At 53.3% G+C, this 17,358-nt stretch overlaps 1 protein-coding gene across 5 annotated transcripts in view; it reads right to left on the reverse strand.

Annotated features, from left to right (window-relative positions):
• myom1a (myomesin 1a (skelemin)) overlaps positions 1-17,358 on the reverse strand; it is a 98,051-nt gene that overhangs the window by 40,909 nt on the left and 39,784 nt on the right. For all 5 annotated transcript variants that reach the window (XR_014391813.1, XM_082973161.1, XM_082973160.1 and 2 more), the window contains 5 exons: positions 11,407-11,590; positions 10,904-11,078; positions 9,130-9,251; positions 1,271-1,467; positions 564-690 (listed from right to left, as the gene is read on the reverse strand). Coding sequence is in view for 4 of the 5 variants with exons in the window: in XM_082973161.1 (XP_082829287.1) it covers positions 564-690; positions 1,271-1,467; positions 9,130-9,251; positions 10,904-11,078; positions 11,407-11,590 (805 nt within the window). In the remaining variant the exon portion in view is untranslated. The remainder of the gene's footprint in view (positions 1-563; positions 691-1,270; positions 1,468-9,129; positions 9,252-10,903; positions 11,079-11,406; positions 11,591-17,358) is intronic.

Consider the following 17,358-nt stretch of genomic DNA (forward strand, 5'->3'; position numbering starts at 1 on the left):
TATAGGGTAAGGTTAGGGTATAGGGTAAGGTTAGGGTATAGGGTAGGGTTAGGGTATAGGGTAGGGTTAGGGTATAGGGTAAGGTTAGGGTATAGGGTAGTGTTAGGGTATAGGGTAGGGTTAGGGTATAGGGTAGGGTTAGGGTATAGGGTAGGGTTAGGGTATAGGGTAAGGTAAGGTTAGGGTATAGGGTAAGGTTAGGGTATAGGGTAGGGTTAGGGTATAGGGTAGGGTTAGGGTATAGGGTAAGGTTAGGGTATAGGGTAGGGTTAGGGTATAGGGTTAGGGTACAGGGTAGGGTTAGGGTATAGGGTTAGGGTATAGGGTAGGGTTAGGGTAAGGTTAGGGTATAGGGTAGGGTTAGGGTATAGGGTTAGGGTATAGGGTAGGGTTAGGGTAAGGTTAGGGTATAGGGTAAGGTTAGGGTATAGGGTAGGGTTAGGGTATAGGGTAGGGTTAGGGTATAGGGTAAGGTTAGGGTATAGGGTAGGGTTAGGGTATAGGGTTAGGGTATAGGGTAGGGTTAGGGTATAGGGTTAGGGTATAGGGTAGGGTTAGGGTACCTGGCTTAGCAATGGTCCATTCTTTACACTCCAGAGCTACGTTGGGCAGAGAGGCCTCGCTGACACCGGCCATGTTGATCGCTCGCACCTGGAACTGGTAGAACGAGTTCTCCTTCAGGTTCTCTGCCTGGACACACACAGGAAGGACACACACAGGAAGGACACACACAGGAAGGACACACACAGGAAGGACACAGGAAACAGGAAGGACACACACAGGAAGGACACACACAGGAAACAGAAAGGACACACACAGGAAGGACTCACACAGGAAGGACAGGAAGGACACACACAGGAAGGACAGGAAGGACACACACAGGAAGGACAGGAAGGACACACACAGGAAGGACAGGAAGGACACACACAGGAAGGACAGGAAGGACACACACAGGAAGGACAGGAAGGACACACACAGGAAGGACAGGAAGGACACACACAGGAAGGACAGGAAGGACACACACAGGAAGGACACACACAGCACACACAGGAAACAGGAAGGACAGGAAGGACACACACAGGAAGGTTAGAGGCTTTATTAACACGCCCTAAAGCTTTAATTAACAACACACTGTACCACCTCGTCGCTGTAATAATCCAATGTATCAATCCATCAATTTAGAACAAAAACATTTGTTTGGCCAGAGCCAAAAGAAGTGTAATTAATTATTAATGCTATGCCATTTGCCATGTGTCTTAAAATGTCTTACCTTATAGGAAGTACAGGTGACAGCCTTGGAGTTGAGTTCATGCCACTGTCCTCCAACTCCACCCTTTACTGTCCTGTAGTCCACAAAGTATCCTCTGATGTCAGCTCCCCCGGTCACCGCTGGCTCCCTCCAGGCCAACACCATGTAGTCACGAGCTGCCTCCATCAGGTGGACTCCACTGGGGACACCAGGGATGGCTGGGGGGGTACCTCAGGTTAACAGGGAGGATGGGACAGGGAGGAGAGGACAGGGAGGATGGGACAGGGAGGAGGGGACAGGGAGGAGGGGACAGGGAGGATGGGACAGGGAGGATGGGACAGGGAGGATGGGACAGGGAGGGGAGGAGGGGACAGGGAGGATGGGACAGGGAGGATGGGACAGGGAGGAAGGGACAGGGAGGATGGGACAGGGAGGATGGGACAGGGAGGGGAGGAGGGGACAGGGAGGATGGGACAGGGAGGATGGGACAGGGAGGATGGGACAGGGAGGATGGGACAGGGAGGGGAGGAGGGGACAGGGAGGGGAGGACGGGACAGGAAGGGGAGGATGGGACAGGGAGGGGAGGAGGGGACAGGGAGGGGAGGAGGGGACAGGGAGGGGATGGGAGGATGGGAGGGGACAGGGAGGATGGGACAGGGAGGGGAGGAGGGGACAGGGAGGATGGGACAGGGAGGATGGGACAGGGAGGGGAGGAGGGGACAGGGAGGATGGGACAGGGAGGATGGGACAGGGAGGGGAGGAGGGGACAGGGAGGATGGGACAGGGAGGGGAGGAGGGGACAGGGAGGGGAGGACGGGACAGGAAGGGGAGGATGGGACAGGGAGGATGGGACAGGGAGGGGAGGAGGGGACAGGGAGGGGAGGATGGGACAGGGAGGATGGGACAGGGAGGGGAGGAGGGGACAGGGAGGATGGGACAGGGAGGGGAGGAGGGGACAGGGAGGATGGGACAGGGAGGATGGGACAGGGAGGATGGGACAGGGAGGGGAGGATGGGACAGGGAGGATGGGACAGGGAGGATGGGACAGGGAGGATGGGACAGGGAGGGGAGGAGGGGACAGGGAGGATGGGACAGGGAGGATGGGACAGGGAGGATGGGACAGGGAGGATGGGACAGGGAGGGGAGGAGGGGACAGGGAGGGGAGGACGGGACAGGAAGGGGAGGATGGGACAGGGAGGGGAGGAGGGGACAGGGAGGGGAGGAGGGGACAGGGAGGGGATGGGAGGAGGGGAGGGGACAGGGAGGATGGGACAGGGAGGGGAGGAGGGGACAGGGAGGATGGGACAGGGAGGATGGGACAGGGAGGGGAGGAGGGGACAGGGAGGATGGGACAGGGAGGATGGGACAGGGAGGGGAGGAGGGGACAGGGAGGATGGGACAGGGAGGGGAGGAGGGGACAGGGAGGGGAGGACGGGACAGGAAGGGGAGGATGGGACAGGGAGGATGGGACAGGGAGGGGAGGAGGGGACAGGGAGGGGAGGATGGGACAGGGAGGATGGGACAGGGAGGGGAGGAGGGGACAGGGAGGATAGGACAGGGAGGGGAGGAGGGGACAGGGAGGATGGGACAGGGAGGATGGGACAGGGAGGGGAGGATGGGACAGGGAGGGGAGGAGGGGACAGGGAGGATGGGACAGGGGGAATGGGACAGGGAGGGGAGGAGGGGACAGGGAGGATGGGACAGGGAGGATGGGACAGGGAGGGGAGGATGGGACAGGGAGGATGGGACAGGGAGGATGGGACAGGGAGGGGAGGAGGGGACAGGGAGGATGGGACAGGGAGGATGGGACAGGGAGGATGGGACAGGGAGGATGGGACAGGGAGGGGAGGAGGGGACAGGGAGGGGAGGACGGGACAGGAAGGGGAGGATGGGACAGGGAGGGGAGGAGGGGACAGGGAGGGGAGGAGGGGACAGGGAGGGGATGGGAGGAGGGGAGGGGACAGGGAGGATGGGACAGGGAGGGGAGGAGGGGACAGGGAGGATGGGACAGGGAGGATGGGACAGGGAGGGGAGGAGGGGACAGGGAGGATGGGACAGGGAGGATGGGACAGGGAGGGGAGGAGGGGACAGGGAGGATGGGACAGGGAGGGGAGGAGGGGAAAGGGAGGGGAGGACGGGACAGGAAGGGGAGGATGGGACAGGGAGGATGGGACAGGGAGGGGAGGAGGGGACAGGGAGGGGAGGATGGGACAGGGAGGATGGGACAGGGAGGGGAGGAGGGGACAGGGAGGATGGGACAGGGAGGGGAGGAGGGGACAGGGAGGATGGGACAGGGAGGATGGGACAGGGAGGATGGGACAGGGAGGGGAGGATGGGACAGGGAGGATGGGACAGGGAGGATGGGACAGGGAGGATGGGACAGGGAGGGGAGGAGGGGACAGGGAGGATGGGACAGGGAGGATGGGACAGGGAGATGGGACAGGGAGGGGAGGAGGGGACAGGGAGGGGAGGACGGGACAGGAAGGGGAGGATGGGACAGGGAGGGGAGGAGGGGACAGGGAGGGGAGGAGGGGACAGGGAGGGGATGGGAGGAGGGGAGGGGACAGGGAGGATGGGACAGGGAGGGGGGGAGGGGCCAGGAAGGATGGGACAGGGAGGATGGGACAGGGAGGGGAGGAGGGGACAGGGAGGATGGGACAGGGAGGATGGGACAGGGAGGGGAGGAGGGGACAGGGAGGATGGGACAGGGAGGGGGAGGAGGGGACAGGGAGGGGAGGACGGGACAGGAAGGGGAGGATGGGACAGGGAGGATGGGACAGGGAGGGGAGGAGGGGACAGGGAGGGGAGGATGGGACAGGGAGGATGGGACAGGGAGGGGAGGAGGGGACAGGGAGGATGGGACAGGGAGGGGAGGAGGGGACAGGGAGGAAGGGACAGGGAGGATGGGACAGGGAGGATGGGACAGGGAGGGGAGGATGGGACAGGGAGGGGGGAGGACAGGGAGGATGGGACAGGGAGGATGGGACAGGGAGGGGAGGAGGGGACAGGGAGGATGGGACAGGGAGGATGGGACAGGGAGGATGGGACAGGGAGGATGGGACAGGGAGGGGAGGAGGGGACAGGGAGGGGAGGACGGGACAGGAAGGGGAGGATGGGACAGGGAGGGGAGGAGGGGACAGGGAGGGGAGGAGGGGACAGGGAGGGGATGGGAGGAGGGGAGGGGACAGGGAGGATGGGACAGGGAGGGGAGGAGGGGACAGGGAGGATGGGACAGGGAGGATGGGACAGGGAGGGGAGGAGGGGACAGGGAGGATGGGACAGGGAGGATGGGACAGGGAGGGGAGGAGGGGACAGGGAGGATGGGACAGGGAGGGGAGGAGGGGACAGGGAGGGGAGGACGGGACAGGAAGGGGAGGATGGGACAGGGAGGATGGGACAGGGAGGGGAGGAGGGGACAGGGAGGGGAGGATGGGACAGGGAGGATGGGACAGGGAGGGGAGGAGGGGACAGGGAGGATGGGACAGGGAGGGGGAGGAGGGGACAGGGAGGATGGGACAGGGAGGGGAGGATGGGACAGGGAGGGGAGGAGGGGACAGGGAGGATGGGACAGGGAGGATGGGACAGGGAGGGGCGGAGGGGACAGGGAGGATGGGACAGGGAGGATGGGACAGGGAGGATGGGACAGGGAGGGGAAGATGGGACAGGGAGGATGGGACAGGGAGGATGGGACAGGGAGGATGGGACAGGGAGGGGAGGAGGGGACAGGGAGGATGGGACAGGGAGGATGGGACAGGGAGGATGGGACAGGGAGGATGGGACAGGGAGGGGAGGAGGGGACAGGGAGGGGAGGACGGGACAGGAAGGGGAGGATGGGACAGGGAGGGGAGGAGGGGACAGGGAGGGGAGGAGGGGACAGGGAGGGGATGGGAGGAGGGGAGGGGACAGGGAGGATGGGACAGGGAGGGGAGGAGGGGACAGGGAGGATGGGACAGGGAGGATGGGACAGGGAGGATGGGACAGGGAGGATAGGACAGGGAGGGGAGGATGGGACAGGGAGGGGAGGAGGGGACAGGGAGGGGAGGATGGGACAGGGAGGGGAGGAGGGGACAGGGAGGATGGGACAGGGAGGGGAGGATGGGACAGGGAGGGGAGGAGGGGACAGGGAGGATGGGACAGGGAGGATGGGACAGGGAGGGGAGGAGGGGACAGGGAGGATGGGACAGGGAGGATGGGACAGGGAGGATGGGACAGGGAGGGGAGGATGGGACAGGGAGGATGGGACAGGGAGGGGAGGAGGGGACAGGGAGGATGGGACAGGGAGGGGAGGAGGGGACAGGGAGGGGAGGACGGGACAGGAAGGGGAGGATGGGACAGGGAGGGGAGGAGGGGACAGGGAGGGGAGGAGGGGACAGGGAGGGGAGGGGAGGAGGGGAGGGGACAGGGAGGATGGGACAGGGAGGATGGGACAGGGAGGATGGGACAGGGAGGGGAGGATGGGACAGGGAGGATGGGACAGGGAGGGGAGGAGGGGACAGGGAGGGGAGGACGGGACAGGAAGGGGAGGATGGGACAGGGAGGGGAGGAGGGGACAGGGAGGGGAGGAGGGGACAGGGAGGGGAGGGGAGGAGGGGATGGGACAGGGAGGATGGGACAGGGAGGATGGGACAGGGAGGGGAGGATGGGACAGGGAGGATGGGACAGGGAGGGGAGGAGGGGACAGGGAGGATGGGACAGGGAGGGGAGGAGGGGACAGGGAGGATGGGACAGGGAGGATGGGACAGGGAGGATGGGACAGGGAGGGGAGGATGGGACAGGGAGGGGAGGATGGGACAGGGAGGATGGGACAGGGAGGATGGGACAGGGAGGGGAGGAGGGGACAGGGAGGATGGGACAGGGAGGATGGGACAGGGAGGATGGGACAGCGAGGGGAGGATGGGACAGGGAGGATGGGACAGGGAGGATGGGACAGGGAGGATGGGACAGGGAGGGGAGGAGGGGACAGGGAGGATGGGACAGGGAGGATGGGACAGGGAGGATGGGACAGGGAGGATGGGACAGGGAGGGGAGGAGGGGACAGGGAGGGGAGGACGGGACAGGAAGGGGAGGATGGGACAGGGAGGGGAGGAGGGGACAGGGAGGGGAGGAGGGGACAGGGCGGGGATGGGAGGAGGGGAGGGGACAGGGAGGATGGGACAGGGAGGGGAGGAGGGGACAGGGAGGATGGGACAGGGAGGATGGGACAGGGAGGATGGGACAGGGAGGATAGGACAGGGAGGGGAGGATGGGACAGGGAGGGGAGGAGGGGACAGGGAGGGGAGGATGGGACAGGGAGGGGAGGAGGGACAGGGAGGATGGGACAGGGAGGGGAGGATGGGACAGGGAGGGGAGGAGGGGACAGGGAGGATGGGACAGGGAGGGGAGGAGGGGACAGGGAGGATGGGACAGGGAGGATGGGACAGGGAGGATGGGACAGGGAGGGGAGGATGGGACAGGGAGGATGGGACAGGGAGGGGAGGAGGGGACAGGGAGGATGGGACAGGGAGGGGAGGAGGGGACAGGGAGGGGAGGACGGGACAGGAAGGGGAGGATGGGACAGGGAGGGGAGGAGGGGACAGGGAGGGGAGGAGGGGACAGGGAGGGGAGGGGAGGAGGGGAGGGGACAGGGAGGATGGGACAGGGAGGATGGGACAGGGAGGATGGGACAGGGAGGGGAGGATGGGACAGGGAGGATGGGACAGGGAGGGGAGGAGGGGACAGGGAGGGGAGGACGGGACAGGAAGGGGAGGATGGGACAGGGAGGGGAGGAGGGGACAGGGAGGGGAGGAGGGGACAGGGAGGGGAGGGGAGGAGGGGAGGGGACAGGGAGGATGGGACAGGGAGGATGGGACAGGGAGGATGGGACAGGGAGGGGAGGATGGGACAGGGAGGATGGGACAGGGAGGGGAGGAGGGGACAGGGAGGGGAGGACGGGACAGGAAGGGGAGGATGGGACAGGGAGGGGAGGAGGGGACAGGGAGGGGAGGAGGGGACAGGGAGGGGAGGGGAGGAGGGGAGGGGACAGGGAGGATGGGACAGGGAGGATGGGACAGGGAGGGGAGGATGGGACAGGGAGGATGGGACAGGGAGGGGAGGAGGGGACAGGGAGGATGGGACAGGGAGGGGAGGAGGGGACAGGGAGGATGGGACAGGGAGGATGGGACAGGGAGGATGGGACAGGGAGGGGAGGATGGGACAGGGAGGGGAGGAGGGGACAGGGAGGATGGGACAGGGAGGATGGGACAGGGAGGGGAGGAGGGGACAGGGAGGATGGGACAGGGAGGATGGGACAGGGAGGATGGGACAGGGAGGGGAGGATGGGACAGGGAGGATGGGACAGGGAGGATGGGACAGGGAGGATGGGACAGGGAGGGGAGGAGGGGACAGGGAGGATGGGACAGGGAGGATGGGACAGGGAGGATGGGACAGGGAGGATGGGACAGGGAGGGGAGGAGGGGACAGGGAGGGGAGGACGGGACAGGAAGGGGAGGATGGGACAGGGAGGGGAGGAGGGGACAGGGAGGGGAGGAGGGGACAGGGAGGGGATGGGAGGAGGGGAGGGGACAGGGAGGATGGGACAGGGAGGGGAGGAGGGGACAGGGAGGATGGGACAGGGAGGATGGGACAGGGAGGATAGGACAGGGAGGGGAGGATGGGACAGGGAGGGGAGGAGGGGACAGGGAGGGGAGGATGGGACAGGGAGGGGAGGAGGGGACAGGGAGGATGGGACAGGGAGGGGAGGATGGGACAGGGAGGGGAGGAGGGGACAGGGAGGATGGGACAGGGAGGATGGGACAGGGAGGGGAGGAGGGGACAGGGAGGATGGGACAGGGAGGATGGGACAGGGAGGATGGGACAGGGAGGGGAGGATGGGACAGGGAGGATGGGACAGGGAGGGGAGGAGGGGACAGGGAGGATGGGACAGGGAGGGGAGGAGGGGACAGGGAGGGGAGGACGGGACAGGAAGGGGAGGATGGGACAGGGAGGATGGGACAGGGAGGGGAGGAGGGGACAGGGAGGGGAGGGGAGGAGGGGAGGGGACAGGGAGGATGGGACAGGGAGGATGGGACAGGAAGGATGGGACAGGGAGGGGAGGATGGGACAGGGAGGATGGGACAGGGAGGGGAGGAGGGGACAGGGAGGGGAGGACGGGACAGGAAGGGGAGGATGGGACAGGGAGGGGAGGAGGGGACAGGGAGGGGAGGAGGGGACAGGGAGGGGAGGGGAGGAGGGGAGGGGACAGGGAGGATGGGACAGGGAGGATGGGACAGGGAGGGGAGGATGGGACAGGGAGGATGGGACAGGGAGGGGAGGAGGGGACAGGGAGGGGAGGAGGGGACAGGGAGGGGAGGGGAGGAGGGGAGGGGACAGGGAGGATGGGACAGGGAGGGGAGGATGGGACAGGGAGGGGAGGAGGGGACAGGGAGGGGAGGAGGGACAGGGAGGGGAGGAGGGGACAGGGGAGGGGAGGAGGAGACAGGGTCAGGGAGGAGGGGACAGGGAGGGGAGGAGGGGACAGGGAGGATGGGACAGGGAGGAGGGGACAGGGAGGGGAGGAGGGAACAGGGAGGATGGGACAGGGACAGGGAGGAGGGAACAGGGAGGAGGGAACAGGGAGGATGGGACAGGGGGTTGGGAGGATGGGACAGGGACAGGGGGATGGGACAGGGGGGGGATGGCTTTGGCTTTTGAAGAATTGTCTTATATACAGTGAGAAATACATGCTAAAGTTCTGGACTAACACAGAGCTGAGGAATACAGTGAGAAATACATAGTAGCTTACTGTTAAAAGCAAAAACTGAAAACCCCCCCAAGATCTTCACCTCATATTCCTTCTGTTATATTGCGATCTATACAGTAAAGCCAGTTGTGTAACGTCTTACCGATGGCAGCTTTCACAACCACAGCCTCTGACTCCAAAGAGCTGTGGCTGTACCCTGCTGCGTTCACCGCCTTCACACGGAACACACACGAATCTCCTGTGTTCAGACCGTGGCACACAAACCTGTTGGGACAGGAACACGTAGGGTTATTGATTTGGATTAATGAATGACTGATTTATTGATTGATTTTTGAATGAAAAAAATGAATGAATTAATGGATGGGTGATTGAATGATTGGTTGATTGAGTGATTGAATGATTGGTTGATTGAGTGAATGAATGAGTGGTTGATTGAGTGATTGAATGATTGAGTGAATGAATGATTGGTTGATTGAGTGAATGAATGATTGGTTGATTGAATGATTGAGTGAATTAATGATTGGTTGATTGAGTGATTGAATGATTGAGTGAATGAATGATTGGTTGATTGAGTGAATGAATGATTGGTTGATTGAATGATTGAGTGAATGAATGATTGGTTGATTGAGTGATTGAATGATTGAGTGAATGAATGATTGAGTGAATGAATGATTGGTTGATTGAGTGAATGAATGATTGGTTGATTGAGTGAATGAATGATTGGTTGATTGAGTGAATGAATGATTGGTTGATTGAGTGAATGAAAAATTGAGTGAATGAATGATTGGTTGATTGAATGATTGCATGAATGAATGAATGATTGGTTGATTGAATGATTGGTTGATTGAGTGATTGAATGATTGATTGAGTGATTGAATGAAAGAATGATTGGTTGATTGAGTGAGTGATTGGTTGATTGAGTGAATGAATGATTGGTTGATTGAGTGATTGAATGATTGCATGAATGAATGAATGATTGGTTGATTGAATGATTGGTTGATTGAGTGAATGAATGATTGGTTGATTGAGTGAATGAATGATTAGTTGATTGAGTGAATGAATGATTGGTTGATTGAATGATTGGTTGATTGAGTGATTGAATGATTGAGTGAATGAATGATTGGTTGATTGAGTGATTGAATGATTGCATGAATGAATGAATGATTGGTTGATTGAGTGAATGAATGATTGGTTGATTGAATGATTGGTTGATTGAATGAATGATTGAGTGATTGAATGAAATAATGATTGGTTGATTGAGTGAGTGATTGGTTGATTGAGTGATTGGTTGATTGAGTGAATGAATGATTGGTTGGTTGATTGAGTGATTGGTTGATTGAGTGATTGGTTGATTGAGTGAATGAATGATTGGTTGATTGAGTGAATGAATGATTGGTTGATTGAATGATTGGTTGATTGAGTGAATGAATGATTGGTTGATTGAGTGAATGAATGATTGATTGGTTAATTGAGTGAATGAATGATTGGTTGATTGAGTGAATGAATGATTGGTTGATTGAATGAATGATTGAGTGATTGAGTGAATGATTGGTTAATTGAGTGAATGAATGATTGGTTGATTGAATGATTGGTTGATTGAGTGAATGAATGATTGGTTGATTGGTTGATTGAGTGAATGAATGATTGGTTGATTGAGTGATTGAATGATTGGTTGATTGAATGATTGGTTGATTGAGTGAATGATTGAGTGATTGAGTGAATGAATGAATGGTTGATTGAATGATTGATTGAGTTATTGAATGATTGAGTGATTGAATGATTGATTGATTGGTTGATTGAGTTATTGAATGATTGGTTGATTGAGTGAATGAATGATTGGTTGATTGAATGATTGATTGATTGAGTTATGGAATGATTGAGTGATTGAATGATTGAATAGCTGTAATGTAATGTACCTGGTTCCTTTAACAGGCTTGTTGTTTGCGGGTGTCCAGACATCACTGCCCGCCACAGAATAGCTGATGTAATATCCCACCAGGTGTTTAACATCCTTAGACGCCCCCCAGGAAACAACGACTGATGTATCTGTGTTCCTAGTGGCTACGGCTGGTCCGGGGGCCGCAGGCAGGTCTGAGAGCGAGGGAGATGGGGGGAGCAGAGTACACTAGTCCAGTATAGATAGCAATGTCTTTATCTCTCTACTCACCCAGCACATCTCCTACAGTGATATCTCCAGTAGCTCAGACATCCCAACAGAGTTGCTGTATATATCTACAGTATATATCTCTATAGTCCAACATATATCTCAATATGTCTTTATCTCTCTACTCACCCAGCACATCTCCTACAGTGATATCTCCAGTAGCTCAGACATCCCAACAGAGTTGCTGTATATATCTACAGTATATATCTCTATAGTCCAACATATATCTCAATATGTCTTTATCTCTCTACTCACCCAGCACATCTCCTACAGTGATATCTCCAGTAGCAGAGGAGGCCACAGACATCCCAGCAGAGTTGCAGCAGCGGACTCTGAAGTTGTAGCTCTTCCCCTCTGCCAGATCAAACAGCGCGAAGCGAGGAGACTTGACGGGCATCCCTGTGTTGGCCCTCTGCCAGCACTCACTACCAGCAACACACTGGCAGAATAAACACCCAGGACTGGTCAACACCGGCATACAGGGTAATCAATCAGTCAACCAACCTGACCATCATCCTTCCTTTCCCCAACAACTCTAAGGCTAACGCCCTGCAGCACTCACATCTGTAATCATGAAATGCTTTGAAAGGCTGGTTATGGCATCAACTCCATCATCCCAGAATCTAGGACTAAACACTTCCCTCTGCAACTGGATCCTGGACTTCCTGACGGGCCGACCCCAGGTGGTGAGGGTAGACAACAAGAGCAGTGAGTGAGATTAAGGCCTTAAACTGTCAAATTCAATAAGGCCTGGCCATTTTTGTTTGTTTTTACCTTAAAACCTGTTGAGGACCGACGTTCCGCTAGCGGAACCCCTAGCCAACAGCCAATGGAATCGCAGGGCGCGAAATACAAAAACCATAAAAATACCACAATTCAATTTTCTCAAACAATGATGATTTAGAAACGAAATGTTTTCTAAAAGTGAAGGATTGATTTGAGTTTAGTATGTTAATAACTATATGAGTGAAGTAATGAATGTTTTATGGATTGATAATGTTGATGAACTAAAGATGTTAACACTATTCTCAGCCCTGGTGAAAGGAGAGGGTGAACGCTGATCCGGAGACGGAGACTGATCTTAATCTAGTTGATCTATATGCCTTATAAATAGTGGAATCATGTCTTGGGTCATGTTCATTTGGCACCAACGGAATACAATTTACTTAAACCAACAAGATATGCTAATCTTAGTTTCTGCGATGGAAATAGTTATTTCCACCATGCGGATCCATTGGGAGTGTGGACTGCGATAACCCTGGAGGGAAGCTGATTTTATTAAACTCCATTGGAGTGTGATGGATAACTAAAGCTTATTTTATTAAACTCCATTGTCGCAGGCACTGCATTATGCATTAAATATGTGCTTTTCACTGTCTATGAAGATATAGCTTTGAATCATATAAACTGTATGCATCTTCTGTTTTTCTTCATGGGTTTGTGCAGGTGACTGTGTATCATAACCTCTCCAGACAAATTGCTAGAATGCTTAGAAAATGAGTTGGAGGTTGAAATGGGAGACGGTGATAAGTTTCCTGGGAGGAGGCTGAGCCAGTGCCATAGCAGCCAGTCACGTGCAGGAACACATGCAATGAGTTATTGCTTTTATGCTTCTTGGTTTATGAAGAATGTATGCATTTTCTACATGTGAATGAATGTTCGTAAATCTTGTAATTTTCTTTTAAGTTGAGAGGACTCTCAAAATGGGGGAATGTGAGAGCAAAATTTCAAGATTGTTATAATACTTTTATTGCATCAAATGGTTGTTTTATGCAACAGAATAGAGGGTTCTTATAACACTGACAGGAGATTTCCGACGTCTTTTGGGTGATAAAACCTAAAGAGCATTCCAGAGCATGAGTTAATGTTTCTGTTCTATATGGTACCAGGGAGAGAAGACCTCAGGGCCAGACCTTGGTCTCTACACAAAGATGTTTTTACAGCAGATACTCTCTGCTATGAGTTATAAATCTTTCATACAAATCTTAACTTTTAAGGGTATAGGGGGCAGTATTTTTGATTTCGGATGAAAAGCGTGCCCAGAGTAAACTGCCTAATACTCGGGCCCAGAGTCAAATATTTGCATATTATTAGTAGATTTGGATAGAAAACACTCTGAAGTTTCTAAAACTGTTTCAATGATGTCTGTGAGTATAACATAACTCATATGGCAGGGAAAAACCTGAGAAAAATCCTACCAGGAAGTGTGGAAATCTGAGAATTGTAGTTGTTATTTTGAATCCCTATCAAAACTACAGTGTCTGTGGGGTCACGTTGCACTTCCTAAGGCTTCCATTGGCTGTCAACAGCCTTCAGAAAGTTTTTCCATCATTCTCCTGTTACTGGGCAGAGAATAGTAGCTCAGTCAATGAGTGGACTGCCTATGGACAAAGGGCTTGGTGATGCCCGATCCCGCAAGCGCGCCCCTCCTTCTTTTTCTTCTTGAATGAATACGCTATTGTCCAGTTGGAATATTATCGACGTTTTATCTTAAAAATACCCCAAGGTTTGATTGTAAACAACGTTTGACATGTTTCTACGACCGGTAATGGAACATTTTGACTTTTCGTCTCTGGTACTGCGCTCGCGCGTTTTGCCTTTGGATAGTGATCTGAACGCATGAACAAAACGGAGGTATTTGGACATAAATATGGAGTATTTCGAACAAAACTAACATTTCTTGTGGAAGTAGGAGTCCTCGGAGTGTATTCTGACGAAGATCAGCAAAGGTAAGAGAATATTTATAATACTAATTCAGAGTTTTGTTGATGCCAGAACTTGGCGGGTAGCTGTATAGCTTGCTTCGATGGCTGAGCTATGTACTCAGAATATTGAACAATGTGCTTTCTCCGTAAAGTTATTTTGAAATCTGACAAAGCGGTTGCGTCAAGGAGTAGTGTATCTATAATTCTTTCAATAACTGTTGTAAATTTTATCAACGTTTATGATGAGTATTTTTGTAAATTGATGTGCACATTCACCGGAGGTTTTTGTGGGAATACATTTTCTGAACATCACGCGCCAATGTAAAATGCTGTTTTTGGATATAAATATGAACTTTATCGAGCAAAACATACATTTATTGTATAACAGGAAGTCCTATGAGTGCCATCTGATGAAGATCATCAAAGGTTAGTGAATATTTTAGCTGTTCTTTTGGTTTTTGTGATGCATGTCCTTGCTTGGAAAATGGCTGTGTGGATTTTCTTGTGAAGTTTATGTCCTAACATAATCTAATTGTATGCTTTTGCCGTAAAGCCTTTTTGAAAACGGACAATGTGGTTAGATTAACGAGAGTCTTCTCTTTAAAATGGTGTAAATTAGTTGATTGTTTGAGAAAATGAAATTATGAGATTTTGGCATTTTACGCAATGCTATTTCACTGGCTGTTGAATAGTGTGGGACGGACACGTCCCACCTAGCCCAGAGAAGTAAAGAAATTCACCACCACAATAGATGATAACAACAGAGAGTAGCAGCGGTGTGGGGGGGGGGCAATGCAAATAGTCTGGGTAGTCATTTAATTAAGTGTTCAGGAGTCTTATGGCTTGGGGGTAGAAGCTGTTAATTAAGAAGCCTCTTGGACCTATACTTGGCGCTCCGGTTCCACTTGCCGTGTGGCTAGAGTCTTTGACAATTTTTAGGGCCTTCCTCTGACACCGCCTGGTATAGAGGTCCTGGATGGCAGGAAGCTTAGCCCCAGTGATGTACTGGGCCATTCGCATTACCCTCTGTAGTGCCTTGCGGTCGGAGGCCAAGCAGTTGCCATACCAGGCAGTGATGCAACCAGTCAGGATACTCTCGATGGTGCTGCTGTAGAACCTTTTGAGGATCTGAGGACCCATAACAAATCTTTACGGTCTCCTGAGAGGGAATATGTTTTGTCGTGCCCTCTTCACGACTGTCTTGGTGTGCTTGGACCATGATAGTTTGTTGGTGATGTGGACACCAACGAACTTGAAGCTCTCAACCTGCTCCACTGCAGCCCTGTAGATGAGAATGGGGGCGTGCTCGGCCCTCTTTTTCCTGTGGTCCACAATCATCTGCTTTGTCTTGATCACGTTGAGGAAGAGGCTGTTATCCTGGCACCACACGGCCAGGTCTCTGACCTCCCTATAGGCTGTCTCGTTGTTGTCGGTGATCAGGCCTACCACTGTTGTGTCATCAGCAAACTTAATGATGGTGTTGGAGTCGTACCTGGCCGTGCAGTAATGAGTGAACAGGGAGTACAGGAGGAGACTGAGCACGCACCCCTGAGGGGCCCCTGTGTTGAGGATCAGCGTGGCGGATGTGTTGTTACCTACCCTCACCACCTGGGGTAAGTCCATGATCCAGTTTCCCGTGCAATAATCATATATGCTGCTGCTGCGACTCTCTTTATCATACACTGAGTGTACAAAACATTAGGAACACCTCCCTAATATTGAGTTGCACTCTCTTTTGCCCTCAGAATAGCTCCAACTTGTCCTAATGCATCCCACAGTTGTGTCAAGTTGGCTGGATGTCTTTTGGGCGGTTGACCTTTCTTGATACATACGGGAAACTGTTGAGCGTGAAAAACCCAGAAGCATTGCAGTTCTTAACACGCACAAGCCGGTGGGCCTGGCACCCCGTTCTAAGACAATTCAATCTTTTGTCTTGCCCATTCTCCCTCTGAATGGCACACATACACAATCCATGTTTCAAGGCTTAAAAATCTTGTCTTAACCTGTCTCTTCACCATCTACACTGATTGAAATAGATTTAACAGGTGACATAAGGGATCATATCTTTCACCTGGAATCACATGGTCAGTCTGTCATGGAAAGAGCAGGTGTTCCTAATGTTTTGTACACCCAGTGTATATGCTGATGCCTAATTACCTTACCCCTTTACATATCTAACCGTACCACTCCAGTATTCCTGCACGTTGTAAAATGGTATTGGAACTTACCCTGTATATATCTTATACTTGACTTTTTACGTTTTATAGTACTGCTGATATTGATTAGTGCATTGTTGGGTTTGAAGCTCACAAGAAAGGCATTTCACTGTACTTGTGCACATGACAATAAAAAGTTGAAACAATCAACCCATCTACCAACCAATCAATCAATAAACCAGTAAATTGATCAATCTTTAACCTCTATGGGCTAGGTGGACGCTTGCGTCCCACCTACGTAACAGCCACTGCCAGCCTGTGGCGCGATTTTCAAAACCTTAAAAATCCTATTACTTCAATTTCTCAAACATATGACTATTTTACAGCCATTTAAAGACAAGACTCTCGTTAATCTAACCACACTGTCCGATTTCAAAAAGGCTTTACAACGAAAGCAAAACATTAGATTATGTCAGCAGAGTACCAAGCCAGAAATAATCAGACACCCATTTTTCAAGCCAGCATATAATGTCACCAAAACCCAGAAGACAGCTAAATGCAGCACTCACCTTTGATGATCTTCATCAGATGACAACCCTAGGACATTATGTTATAAAATACATGCATGTTTTGTTCAATCAAGTTCATATTTATATCAAAAACCAGCTTTTTACATTAGCATGTGACGTTCAGAACTAGCATACCCCCCGCAAACTTCCGGGGAATTCGCTAACATTTTACTAAATTACTCACGATAAACGTTCACAAAAAGCATAACAATTATTTTAAGAATTATAGATACAGACCTCCTCTATGCACTCGATATGTCCGATTTTAAAATAGCTTTTTGGTGAAAGCACATTTTGCAATATTCTAAGTACATAGCCCAGGCTTCACGGGCTCGCTATTTAGACACCCGGCAAGTTTAGCACTCACCATAATCATATTTACTATTATAAAAGTTTGATTACCTTTTGTTGTCTTCGTCAGAATGCACACCCAGGACTGCTACTTCAATAACAAATGTTGGTTTGGTCCAAAATAATCCATCGTTATATCCGAATAGCGGCGTTTTGTTCGTGCGTTCCAGACACTATCCGAAATAGTAAAGAAGGGTCACGCGCATGGCGCAATTCATGACAATAAAATTCTAAATATTCCATTACCGTACTTCGAAGCATGTCAACCTCTGTTTAAAATCAATTTTTACGACACTTTTCTCGTAGAAAAGCGATAATATTCCGACAGGGAATCTCCTTTTCGGCAAACAGAGGAAAAAATCCCAAAGGCGGGGGCGGTCGGGGTCACGCGCATAAGCCCGTGTCCCTTGATCGGCCACTTGAGAA

The sequence above is a fragment of the Salmo salar genome, chromosome 03, assembly GCF_965601325.2.
Source record: "Salmo salar chromosome 03, fSalSal1, whole genome shotgun sequence".
In the NCBI taxonomy this organism is placed as follows: Eukaryota; Metazoa; Chordata; class Actinopteri; order Salmoniformes; family Salmonidae; genus Salmo; species Salmo salar.